At 50.4% G+C, this 13,832-nt stretch overlaps 1 protein-coding gene across 1 annotated transcript in view; it reads right to left on the minus strand.

Moving 5' to 3' along the window:
- The window catches only part of HOMER2 (homer scaffold protein 2), a 90,149-nt gene that overhangs the window by 19,111 nt on the left and 57,206 nt on the right, over window positions 1–13,832 (minus strand). Inside the window, exons 3-4 of the mRNA XM_026510551.4 lie at window positions 12,376–12,507; window positions 890–982 (exon numbers count right to left, since the gene is read on the minus strand). Of these exons, the coding sequence (XP_026366336.1) occupies window positions 890–982; window positions 12,376–12,507 (225 nt within the window). The remainder of the gene's footprint in view (window positions 1–889; window positions 983–12,375; window positions 12,508–13,832) is intronic.

Raw genomic sequence — 13,832 nt, forward strand, 5'->3', positions numbered from 1 at the left:
TCAATTCCAGAGAAATAGTCATGCAACACCTCCAATGTCTGCCCAAACTACCCAACAACAATTAACTAAATAAAAATTAATAAACTAGTAATGAAGAATTCCAGGTCTTCTGCAGAATTTCCAGGGGCATCTTTAATTCCTCCCACAGCGCACCTCGCTCCCAGCCAGGCAAACTCCCGGCCATCTTGCTGCTACACTGTGCTTACTCCTAACCCCGAACCTTCTCCACGATGTCTCCTCTTCCCTGTCTCTGCCCAGAACCTTACCACTCGGTCAAGCCTTCCACCCACCACTACGTACACCAAACCCGACATCAAGAATCCAGGTGTTTTTCCTTTGGGTTAAAATTGATTCCTTTTGGTCGATCAGCACACTTTTAAGTAGAGAGAATACTCAATTTCTGGCAAAGCTGTATCTCCTTTGCTAAACCAGAGCTGCTGGATACCATCGCCCAGCCGACTTTGTTAAAACACGGAGACAGAGATGGGTTCTCTAGCACCAACCAAGTTTTCTGTCTTGTGGGCACGAGGTACCCATATTTGTCAATTCACATCCTTCCTGTAGACACCCTCCCAGCACAGAGGGAAACACACTGCTTTGTCTCTGGTATCGAAACATAGGGACAAAGAGCGCCTCTCAGCAGCCAGGGGCATGCAGCAATTCTAATCACATCCACTGCTTTCTGTCAAAAACACATCAGCACATCTGGAAAATTCAAGAGTCTCATACAGACATGTCATATCCACCTCAGTGGGGCAGGCTAACAGTCAGAAAAGCCTTCGAAATGCCCTCCTGCTAGAAGCCCCAAATTTCTCATCAAAAGCGACAATGAACAAAGAGCCCCAATTACCGACCATGCTCAGACTGACTTTGTGGACACATTACTTACTTGGGAATGATCGCTCGAGGTCTCGATTTTCTCCTGGGACTTGTCTCTGGCTAGTCTGGCAGCTTCTTTTACCTCCTGGAATTTCTCTGCAAACTGAACACATGTGAACGAGAATTACCGAGGCTGTTCTCAACCTCACACATGGCTGGTCTTGAGCATCCACCTTCATAAGTCCGTAAGCTCTGCATAAATCCAGAAAAACAATTTTATTTGAGATTAAAAAGAAATGAACATAAGGAATGCTTCTTCCAGTAAACTACCAGCCCAGGTCAGATCTGAATCTTTTTTTTTTAAAGATTTATATATTTATTTGAGTGAGAGAGAGAGAGAGAGAACGAGTGCACGTGCGCAAGGGGGAGAGGCAAAAGGAGAGAGAATCTTAAGCAGACTTCCCACTGAGCACAGAGCCTGACACGGGGATCGATCCCAGGACCCTGAGATCACGACCTGAGCTGAAACCAAGAGTGGGCTGCTTAACTGACTGAGCCACCCAGGAGCCCTTGATCTGAATCCTTTCTAAGCTGCTGAAGCTGGTTGAATGATGAAGGATGAAAAACAAACACGTTCAGTGAACAGTAACTCGTAGACATGCAAGAACATAAGTGTAGCTGTACCGCAGAAGGGATCCACGAGAAACTCCGTCGTCTCTATGGAAAGATCCAAGAACTCCTGCAATATGACGGAAACCAACAAGACCCCAAAAGTTGGAGAGAAGGAACTCTTCTAGGTTTTAAAAGCTGAAGATATAAAATAGCAAAACACAAAACAGCGAAGACAACACGCAGCCCACGACCATATCCTGTGCGGAACAGACCATCTGTAAAAGACTTCGGGGGGGGCAGTTGGGGCACCTGGGTGGCTTAGTCGGTTGAGCGTCTGGCTCTTGGTTTTGGCTCAGGTCAGGATCTCAGGGTCGTGGGATCGAGCCCTGCATCTGGCTCTGTGTTTAGTGCGGAGTCTGCTTCAGATGCTCTCTCCCTCTGCCCCTCCCTACGTAGACGTGCTTCCTCCTCCCCCCTCAAATGAATAAATAAAATCTTGAAAAACAGAAATGCCAATGATGTCATGGTCATGAGGGAAAATGTCATTATTTTTTTAGAGATAGATACTGAAATGTCTTGATGTCTGTGATGTACCTGAAAGTACTTCAACAACAATAAAACAGATGAAGAACGTAGTGCATGTTAACAAGCGTTAAATCTAGTGATATGCATCTGGGTGTTTATTATACGATGCTCTCCATTTTTAAAAAACTGTTTTTAATATTTTCATTATTTAAAAAAATTCATCAAATGCCAGGGCAATCAAATCCATCACTGGCTTATAGACACTGACAAGGCAACTGATTTTAATTAGCAAATACGTTGTTGGAGCAGAGAACATTCTGTGATGGATGATGCCGGCGTGACAAAGCAAGCGAGAGCTAAACGCACTTGCGGAGGAACAGACACACAGAGCTGGCAAGGTGCAAGGCTCCCGGCAATTCTATGGCTTTTCCTGAGAATGCATTAATGTCGGAGCGCGGGCTACCCTCTGGGTATCTTCACAACGCAGGCGACCATGGTCTGCTCTGGGAAACCTCGCCGGAAGACAGACACCGGTGAACAAAGCGCCCTGGCTGGAGCAGGAAAGGCCAGCCCTTCTGCTCCGGCCCGTGTTGCTCCTGCACGACCATAAATAAAGCCAGACCCACGGGGCTGGTATTTCACCATCCATCCCACAGCTGTCGGAGGACAATCACATTCCGTGTTAACACATGGGAGGTTCGGCAGGGATGGCCAGAGCCCCTCCCCACCCTGCTGCCTTTTAGGGGCCCTTAAAGTGAACATGTCACGTCAGAAACACCTCGATGGCAGGCTTTCCTCTCGGCATCCTCACCAACACCTGCGGGAAGCAGGCACAAATCAATTTGTTCGGTGAATGAAGGAACTCTGGGTTTCAGACCCACACCCCCCGCCCCCCATCATGTCAAAGGCCCAGGTCTAGTCTAAGAACGGTGCAGCTCTTCTTTTGCTAGACAAATGAGAAAGCGCTCGCTGAGGAGCTGTGGTTCGGTGTCTGGGAGCATTCTGCCCCATCTTTCTGCTTTCTAAGCTTACCTCTCCGGATTCCCCCAGGAACAAGGCAGGGCATCCCTCGGAACACGGACACTATGCCAGAAGAGGTTTTGTGCAGGCACCGTAATGGCCTTTCAATCTTAGGACATTAAAAGATTGGATTTTTAAAGGTCTTATTTCCAATGTTTTTGTGCCCAGTATCAATTAAAAGTCGAATGTGATTTGAAGAAAACTGTTAACAGACACCCTTGCTAACCGAGTCTCCGCCATGCTGTACTCAGTAAGGTGAGGGATGTCTCTCTCCCTGCGAGCATCTCAATGTCTTGCCAGGCTACCCAACCAAAAGTGCTCCCTTTCTCACAGATCCTTCTTGTCCCTGTCAGGGTCCCTTTCTCTCATGGGTCTTATTTGAAGTTGCTTTTAAACTAGATTGGAAACGTCATTAACCAGGGTCACACTCATTCAGTCAATAAACATGGTCCCAGCACCACTCGCTCCCCGAGCCGGGCCGTGCACAAAACCGGTGCCGAGGCGAGAACACCGTGCAACTATCAGATACTGCTCTGCCTCCCGGGAGGCCAAGAGCTGAGTAGCTGAAGAGCACTGGCAACCAAGTCAGTACGCACAACTCTGCCGGGCTTTGACAGAGCAAGTCACTCTGGACAGAGCTTGGGGCCTCCGTTCCCTGTCTCCTACCCGGTGAAGATCTTAGTGCTACTCTTGGAGACTCTCAGCCTAGGGCATAAACCTTCAGCTCTAATGGCCTCTTCCTTCTTTGCCCCCGGACACCCCTTCATGGCCCTACAGCTCCTGCCTTGGGTAGGCATACTTACCACCCTCCTCCCCTGGACCCTCAGGACCACCACATCTATATGTTAACAAGTTTAATGGCTTCTTAACACATGTTCTCTTGTCGGCTCCTCACCGCCGTTCTGTAGGATGGGGATTCTCACCTATGGCTTCCAGATGAGAAAGTGCAGCCTTAGAGACGTTGGTCAAGCCCACGGCCACACAGCTAATAACTGGTAAACCTGAACTTGGGCCCAGATCTGTCTTCCACACATCCGGTTACCTTCTTGTGCCAACAAGGATGCCAGGAGTCCTGCCCATAGCAGTTGCTAAGTATTCAGATTAGATTTTCCATTTGCAAAGAGAAGCCCCATTACCTTAAAATGTAAAAGAGAATTGTACTCGCTCCCTCATTAAAAGAAAATTACTTTTCAAAGCTTCAACTAAAAACAGGCCATGGGGACCTTTAAGGCCAAGACAAGGCCTGAGACATAGAATACCAGCTCTGGAGTGGGAGACCTGATTAGTTCCGATTCCTCTCCTCAGCTCCATCAGTAACTGTCCTTCTCAGTGACAAAAGGGAGACTGTGAACAGCTGTCACACGTACGTCTAAACACACATCCTCACAGGATTGCAAAGCGATGGTGTCATTACCAGTAATAACAGCCTGGAACACCTCAGCAAAGGGAAAAGGACACATATTCTTGGCTCACAGGGAAAAGAGCGGCCAGAATGTCTGGTCTCACTATGCACGCACACCCCCCCCCTCTGGTGCTCGGTCTACAAATGGGGAACAGGTGGGTCTCATAACCCCCCAACGTCACACGGGCCACCGGACACCCACCCTGGACACTAGAGTGTCCTAAGACTTGCCTGCTTCACGGCAAGCTTAGGTAGCTGCTCAACTCTGACCCTTATCAGCCTTTCAAATGCAGGCCAATGAGCCACGCTGAGCCTGGCCTCCTCATCTACACAATGGAGGCAATACTATACCTCCATGGATCACTGGAGAAGAGATGGGGCTTTCCTGGGCGGGTGGCACGGGTTCAACAAAGGGAACTGTGGCATCTCTGGCCTTCGTTTGATCCGCTTCCTCAAGTAAAAAAGCGAAAGCCCGGAAATCACAACCTTTAGTAAGAGAGAGCCATAAAAGGGTGAATTCATCCAGAAACAGGAACTAGTTGCGGCTATGTGCCAGGGGCTGTGCGCGGGGACACCGAAATCCTTAAGGAAGATTTGGTTTCTGTCCCCAGGGAAACTCTGAGTTTGCAGAGGAGTTGGTTTTACATTTAAATGGGTGGGAATCAAAAAGAAAATTTCAAAAACTAAGCTTAAAATGTAACGAAGTAGGATAAACCCTATCGGGTAGATTTCAAACAAATAATCATTCTAAAGGACGCGCTATCAGCAGACGTACAATGGAAACAGACCCCGCCATTTACATCAACGTCAGCTATGTTAGCAAACAGAGGGCAAGGGGTTGAAATACCACAAACGAGGAGCATGATACATTTTCAATGAGGTAAAGGGGTAAGGATGTTTTTTAAAAGTCTGGATGCAAACAGAATTGAACGTGTGTCAAACTTCTGCTTGAAGGGTGAGAGGTTAATTATCTAAACTTGGAAGAAATAAAAGAAAAATCACAGGAGTGACAGACTTGACGGCACAACCGTTTAAAGCTTTTGAACAGAAAAGGGAAAAAACACGAAATCAGAAGGGAAATGACCACCTGGGGTGGGGGGAGATCTCCATAGCTAGGCTGGTACCACAGAGAGAGGGCCATTATCTTTAGCAGAGAAAGAGTTTGCGCACGTGGAAAATGAACATATGAAAAACCCAACGGATAAATGGCAAAATCCATAAAAAAAAAAAAACACCACACAATAAGTAAGCAACTGATAAAAAGGATTGTTCAGTCCCGCTGGAAATGCAAATCAAAATAATGAGGTGCTATTCTTTGCTTGCTAAATTAGCAAACATTAAATACAATTAGAATACCCAGTGTGGGCAAGATATTTCCCGGCCGTTGTGTGGTGGCGTAGCCCCACCGAGAAGCAATTTGGAAACGTGGATCCTCAGTGAGAAAAGCATTCATACCCACTGACCTAGTGATATCACTTCTGGGAAACGAGTCTATGAAAAAAATTGAGAGCACGAAAAAAAAAAAGGCTTCAATACAAAGATGCTAATGCCAGCATTATCTGCAATAATGGAAGCCTAGCAGCAACCAAGGGGCATCAGATGATTGTCCTTAGGTGAAAAATCCCCTGACTCCAAGTCTTCAGTTTTCTAATCTTCCCCCTTATTCTAAGAAAGCACATATGCGTGCGAATTTAGAAAGGGTCGCTTAGAAAAAATTATTTTTTAAACCTATAGTCTTATCACCCAGCAATACGCACAGACCACATACACTTCCAATAGCTTCCTATCTGTGTATGTCCACCCATTACACATAGTTTTTTAAAGATTGTATTTATTCAGAGAGAGAGAGAACACGAGCGGGGGGAGGTGCAGAGGGAGAGAGAGAATCCCAAGCAGACTCTGCACTGAATGCGGAGCCCAACGTGGGCTCGATCTCACAACCCTGAGATTATGACTGAGACAAAATCAAGAGTCAGACGCTCAATGGACCGAGCCACCCAAGAGCCCATTACACATATTTCGTTTCAAAAATAGAATGATATGTTATACCTCATTTTATAGCTACTTCCGAAACCAACAGGATGACATTAATATTTCCACGCAATGACATGACCTTCTACTACAGGGTCTGAACTGCCGTGCACTAAACCACCCCGAAGGACATACTGGGGATCACTTCACCCGAATTCTTATTGCGGGACATGTGGATGGTGTTTTTTGTTTTTTTGTTTTTTTGGGTTTTTTTTTGCTTTTGTTAGTTACAAATGATGCTTCAGGGAAAATTCTTACAGCTAAATCTGTGCTCAATTATAATTATTTCCTTAGAATAGATGCCAATAAATGAAACCAACAGATCAAAGGATATTCAAAGCATACAGATTTCTGAAATGTATGCCAAATTCTCATGTCTTTACTTATTAGGATCATTTTCTGCAGTTTTTAAACCTGCAGTAAAAACCTGTAAAAAAAAAATTAGAATCATCATCATTTTCATCATTATCATGCTAGAAAATGAAAGACTCTTGTTTTATATGTGGCTGTTTTTTGGCCTTGGCCGTTGAAGAACCTGTGGCAGACGCTGCTCGCTTATCCAGAAACCATTTCTTGTTTTCTCTCGGCTTAACAAAATCTCAAGTTTGACTGGAGCAGGAAATTTCCTAGGTGGGAGAGAATGAGAACCAGTCTAAGCTGGTCACGGCAACCTAATTCTCACTCTCTTCTCCTCCTCCACCCCTCAGCCCCCCATGGGAAGGTGGCCCAGGGACCCAAGACTGACTGTTGGACCCAAGGAGAAGTCTGCCAAGAGAGCTCAGAGGGAAGTTGTTGTGGTACCACCCTTCTGCCTTCTCCCTCTTGCCGTGAATGCAGATGTGATGGACAGAGCTTGAGAAGCCATCCTGGCACCATGAGGAAAAGGCCATCAAAAGAAACAAACGTGCAGAGCCCTCACACACAACATCATGGGGCCACCGTATCAATGCTGGCAATGGCCTGCCTCAGGACTTCTGTTTTGTATGAAAAGAATAACCATTTGTTTCAGTGCTGTGATTCTTGCAGCACAAAGCATTCTCACTACAACATATCAAAAGAATGATTACTATCCCCCACTTTAAAACAATGGCCCTTAAATCAGAAAGGTAGAAGACAGAGCAATGTTCTCACAACTACACGGACTTGATGAGGTGAACTTAAGGATGCAAATTTGAATTACAGATGAAATCATTAAAATGGGTCAAGAGCAAAGACCGTGTGTGTGTGTGTGTGTGTGTGTGTGTGTGTGTGTGTGAACGAGGGTTTAGACGGATCAATCACAGAGCACAAGCAACCCCATCCGGGGCAGGATGTGCCTCCTTCTGTCTGTGATAAGTGACATGGAGCCAAACTCGGGACAGGGACATCGCAAGGTCAGCTGCCAGAAAGAACCTTTACTCTAACCCCTGGCTCTACTCCTACATTCGGTTGTCTTTCCTTTTGTCTCTTTTCAGCAGCTCTTCCTTTCAGCAGCCTATGTAAGCGCCTTTCAGGGGTTTTCAGGAGGCCGAGGTACCCCGTCCTCTCCAGTGGGGGGACAGACAAGTCCCAGTTTACCTCTGGGAACACACAGCTGCTATTATTTTGGGAAAGCCTGTCTCAAGAGCAGAAAGTGTCCCTGCAGTACTTTTGAGGCTGTGGTGTGAAGGGGCCCTTATAACGGGAACGGCGGAGACCAAGGTATCTATTTTCCTTGTGGGGGTAGAGACAGACGTGTGTATGAAGTGTTCTTAAATGAAAATAGCCCCACTGGCGTTCTTCTAGCCTAGTTACAGGGTGTCATTACCGAACCCTCTTTCAGGACCGTGGGTGGCTGCTCTGTGGAGTCAGGAATATGCAGCCACGGCTGTCCCCGGCTGTCCCCTCAGCCACACGCCTCGGGAGCCCTCGGCCGGGTTCCTAATTGCCACTTGTCGAGACTGCCAGCCTGGCTTGACGGTAATTTATCAGTGTGTGGCTAACCGCTCCCTTCACAGGGAAGCGGAAAAAGTTGACTCGAAGCGTTTAGAACAAAGGAGACATCTGACAAGCCTTTGTGACGATGGCAGGTCACAGCCACAGCGCGGAGCCGAGCCGCCAGAGGCGACAGAGGGACTTGGGAAGACGGCGCCCCTCCTCCTTAATGACAGGACATTTTCTCCTGCCTGGGAAAAATGAGGAGTGGCCGCGCGGGGAGGCAGGCACAGCTTGAGGTCTCCCCGGGTCTCAGAGGCACAAGGAAGTGAACTTTAACAATTTGTTCTGATTTTTGTTTTGAGTCCTCCCTTCTTTCGAGTCTTTTCATTAAAAATGTTCCCCGTTTATGTTTCCTAGGTCCTCTGATTCCTCCAAAGACTGAAGAAATTCTTCCAGGTCGCTGAGAGTGATTCTGTCAGAGCACCTGGGCTTTGGGAAGGCCTGGAGCCCCGGGCGGGGTCAGGGGCAGGTGACCTCACAGCCCGCTGGGGCCCTGCCTCCGATGGGAGACTCTACATTTCCACAGGCTTCCCCAGAGGTGTGAGGACACCAGCTGGTGTGGGGAGGGGACATGGGGGGGGAGGGCAGTGGGGCTGCTCCCAAGTCCCCCCCCCCCCCGAATCCTCCAGGACCTCCTTCAGAGGGAAAAGGCACCCGATCCCTGCTGCCCACTTGAGACAGGGGTGCTGGTATCATTTGTTCAACAAATCACCATTATACTTGCTTCCATGTCACATAAATTCCCTGATACTCACAGCCCTTGTCCTTCCTCATTTCAGAAAATGGCAGCTCCATCTGTGCATCCATCAGTCCGTCCTCATCCCAGAACCCCTACCTCCCACGTCCACTCACCAAGTCCCGCCAGTTCAGCTCCTCGGTAGTTCCCAAGACCCTCCAGCTCCTACTCAGGCCCTCGTCATCCCTGCTCTGGACCAGAACAACCTGGTCTGCCAGAAAAATCTACCTACAATGCCAAGCTGATCAAGCTGATTGTTTTCCTTCTTGGCGTGAAATCCCTCACAGGCCACAGTCTCAAGTCCAGGGCTGGCCTCTGGCCACAAACCCCAAAACCCGCACACCCTGTTCATAGCCCCCTTCCCAGGGGTCATGGGTTTGCTCGTGCTGCTGCTGATACGTGGAAGATGGTAGAAAAGGGAAGTCCTCCCCCAAGTGCGTGACTTGGAATGTCTCCCTGTCCAGTGTGCACGGGGCAGGCGGCCTGGGCTCAGGGTCTACACTGAACCCCGGGGAAATGGCTGGGGGCCTCACTGCCTGGGCAGGGACTGGGAAGAAATGAAGCTGGAAGGTTAGTGACAGATGTGGGAGTACCAGCATCGGTGGAACCCAGGGGGCCCAACGGAACCAGAGTCTGAAAATACCCACATTCCACGTGAATGCTTGCAACTGGCTGAAAGTCTGTGTCCCCCTCAAATGCCCCAGTGTGATGGGTTAGGAGGTGGGGCCCCTGAGAGGTGATGAGGTCACAAGGGTGGAGCCCTCATAAATGGGATTGGCGCCCTTATAGGAGACTACACAGAGCTCGCCTGCTCTTCTTCCAGCACAAGAGGGCACCGCGAGAAGTTGCCAGCAAACAACGGGGAAGCGGGCCTTGACGGTGCCGGCACCCTGATCTCAACCTTCCAGCCTCCAGAACTCCGAAAAACCAACTCTTGCTCTGTATAAGCTATGGTACGTGGCATTTTGTTGTAACAGCCCGGACGGACGAAGGCAACGAAATCCCCACCTTCGCACCAAAGGGAATCCTTAAAACTAGGGGGCAGGAAGGGCCGATCTATGGACACCCAGTCCTTCTCCTCCTGCAGGCAGCCCAGTGCCTGCCCAAAAGGCTTACAGACACACTGGCCTGGGGGCCCACATGACCTTGACAACTCCTACTCCTGCTCTCCAGGCCGCCCTGACCTCTGACCTGCTGAGTGCCCACTGCCAAGCACAGCGATCCAGCTTGAGCCCCCAATTCTGCCTGGCACCCCTAAATGACCAGCCAGCTGCTCGGTGAAAAGCTGACTGCGTTGGGCCCCTGCATCCAGAGCAAACAGTGACTCGTCCTCACTTGACAGACTATGCTGGCCCCACTGTGCAGAGAGACCTGCTTAAGGTCGTCTATACCACACAGCACTGCCTCAAACCAGCAAACTCACTTGTCGGCAAACGAAACAAAGCAAAGTATTCTTGGTCCTCCCACCTTACAGAACTCTGCAGGGCCTCCTGCTGAAACACACGCTTTCCAGAGTCGTGGGACATGGTGCTTCTCCTCAGAGGCACAGCACATGAGTCTGGGGACCAAGCACCATCGTTTCCCACAATTATACCCAATCACCTAGACTCAAGAATTCTGCTTCCTTCCCTGTGTGTCAGGGCCCTGATGAATTGGAAGGGATGTTTTATTTGTTATTATTTTTTAAAGATTTTATTTATTTATTTGAGAGGCAGTGAGAGCGCACAAACAGGGAGAGGGGCAGAGGGAGAAGCAGGTTCCCCGCTGAGCAGGGAGCCTGATGCAGGACTCGATCCCAGGACCCTGGGATCATGACCTGAGCCGAAGGCAGACACTTAACTATCTGAGCCACGCAAGGCGTTCCTGGAGGGGAGGTTTTGGTACCCAGGAAAGCACGCTTCTGTGAGCAGGTGGCACAAGAGGGATGCTCAGAGTGCCCCCAGGCCATTTTGGGTTTCTGGGGCTCCTTCAGGAGCGGCATTCCCATGAAGCACGTGCAAATGCAGGAGAGGACCTTCTGCGGTCCTCCACCAGGGGCTCATTTCTGGCTGGAGGTGTGATGGCTGCATCTGCGGCGTGGGGCCTCCTTAGAGACGTGCGTGTGTGTGTGCGTACGTGCATGTGTGCACTATGGGCTGGGGCCTCCTTAGCAACATGTGTGTGTGTGTAAGTGTGTACGTGCGTGTGTGTGCACAGCACATGCTCACATGCTGGACAGATGCGAAGTGCAAATCCACAGCCCTGCATGGTGGCTTCCTGACTTGTCTTCATTTCCCTTCTCTGAAAGCTGTCTTCAGTATACACAGGGAACCCAAGCAGCCAGGTCCATACTAAGTGACCCCGTCAAGCCCCCTGGATTCTGGAATTTTGTAAACGCCTCTAGGGATGGACCACAGCTCTGCATCCCCAGCACGTGGCCCCATGTTGGCCCAACCAGAGCTCAGTAAATATGTTCATGGCAACGGTCTAGAGAGAAACAAGTCCTAAAGCCGAGCTTCCTGAAGCCAGCCCGTCTCCGGCCCTTCCATTTCCACTCTCCCTCGGATTCTCTGAGCCCTCTGACATCTTTTCCATAAGTTCCTGTGTCCTAGAGACTAGCCAATCTTGCTCTCAAGCAATGCCTTCCCCACACCCACACGGGGCTCTTCCAGGAGCCTACAAGGAAGCCCACTCGCTCAGACAAGCTCTGGCCCATCAGTAAGAGGTGGTCAGTCTATTTCCACAGACTTTGGGGTTCTCCAAGCCTGTGGTTGGTTACGATCTGCTCCTCAACACCCTTCTGACTGTCCACAGACTACGTCCCAAGCCCGTCAGAGAATCGAGTCAAAGCTATGGATCCTTTCCTCAGGGGGGAAAAAAAAAAGCAACCCACACCCCAAATGCTGTGGGACATTTTAAGGGGTGCAGGGACTCCAGGGTGGGAGCTGCTCTAAGTACTCAGCAGCACCTCTCTCTGCTAAAGGGTCACCAATGCTGACAGCTGTTAGGTGCAGGCTGGCCACAGGGACCCGGGGGACCCCTCCGTGGGAAAGGAACCACGGGCAGAGCGGTCTGCTGGGGCTGCGACGTCGGGCTCTGCAGGAACAGGCGTCACATGAGCTTCCTTCCCCCACGATGCCTCCATTGCAAGGGACCCAGGGTCTCTAAAAGGTCATCTGGTTGGGCAGCCCTGCGGCGCCGGAAGGACTAAAATCAACGGCTGGCAGGGGCGCCGCTCTGGCCCTCGGCATCCGGGGACTGAGCGACGGAGCGGCCGACGGGACGACCGCGTTACCTTTGTCAGCTGCTGCTCCGAGGAGAACCCCAGGCCAAACACCGTGTTGGCTCTGCTGTCAGCCCACTGCCCGAACTTCTGCGACGTCTTGGTGAAGGTCATATTGGGTGTGATGGTGCTGTTTATAATCACCTGCAGGAAAGAGCCAGAGGAACAGGTGGTGAACGCTTGATCTGATGTGGGCGGCGCATCCCCGCTCTGCCGCACCTGCGCCCGGTCCTCCCGGCCCGTCCATGCTGAGGCAGACACGCAGCCACGGGAAGGGCCACTTCAGACTCTTAAAATCAGACAGTCGCTCCGAAATAAGATCTTACAGTTAGCGGGACAAAGTCTCCCCTAAGGAGAGAAGAGCTTCCCAAACTGCTGTTTATTTCCTCAAAGCTCCAGCACATCAGCGGCCCCGAATGGCGAGCCGGCCACGCCGCACGCGCTCGGGGGACCCGCGCTGTGCTCTGCTTTAAGCGCGTGGAGCCACCATGTCCTGCCTGAACAACTTGGAATCTCCATCAGCGACCGGGGCTCGCTGTTTCCCGACTAGAAGAGAAGGTATGCTCCAATCGGGATAATCTGCGGAGGCTTAATTTACAAAGAAAGTAACGGTAGAGGTCTGCTGCTCAGCCCCTCGGGGACCACAGCAGGCAGGAAGGGCACTGCGCGAAGCTGGAGCGGGGAAACGGGGGTACCCGGCCCGCGGCGCGGTCGTGGTTCAACGTCTACTGAGCCTCTCTACTTGTCAGGCGTTCTGTTAACCAAAGACAAGAGACGGATGAGTCAGGATTTCCGATCTTCCGTCGCAGGAAGTCAGGCAGAGGGGAGAGACGTGTAAGTAATCGCGGAACCACTGGTAAGTGTTAGTAAGTAATTGATGAGAGGCTCACTCTGGCAGAAACCCTTCCAAGCCCTACGACTCGACGGAACTCTCAAGAGACATGCCCCTGGAGAAAAGGGGTGTTTGCTGGCAGGCAGGAGAGGCGGATCCGCGCTTACGTCCCCGTCAAGTACTGGGTGATCTGAGCAGAAACAGGAGCGGTCCAGGGTGGGCGCACTCACTCTGTTGCGCTTCGCTCCGTCCCGCGCCACCGATAAGGGCGGTTTTTACAAACGGAAGGTTTGTGGCAACCCTGCGTCAAGCACGTCTGCTGGCACCACTGTCCCAACAGCATTCGCTCAGTTCGCGTCTCAGCGTCACGCCTGGATTATTCTTGTAATGTCTCAGGCATTTTCAGTTACTGTACTTGGGCTGGTGCTCTGGGATCGCTGTCTGCAACTCACCGAGAGCTCGGCGGAAGTTAGCATTTTTGGCAATAAAGCATTTTTTAATTATGGTCTGTACTTCTGTCAAACGTCAGCTACTGCACGCTGAGCAGACTGCAGCATGGTGGGAACGTAACGATTACACGTACTTGGGAAACCAAAACGCTCACTTGACGCGCTTTACTGTGACGTTTACTGGAACC

Source organism: Ursus arctos, unplaced genomic scaffold, assembly GCF_023065955.2.
Source record: "Ursus arctos isolate Adak ecotype North America unplaced genomic scaffold, UrsArc2.0 scaffold_28, whole genome shotgun sequence".
Classification (NCBI taxonomy): Eukaryota; Metazoa; Chordata; class Mammalia; order Carnivora; family Ursidae; genus Ursus; species Ursus arctos.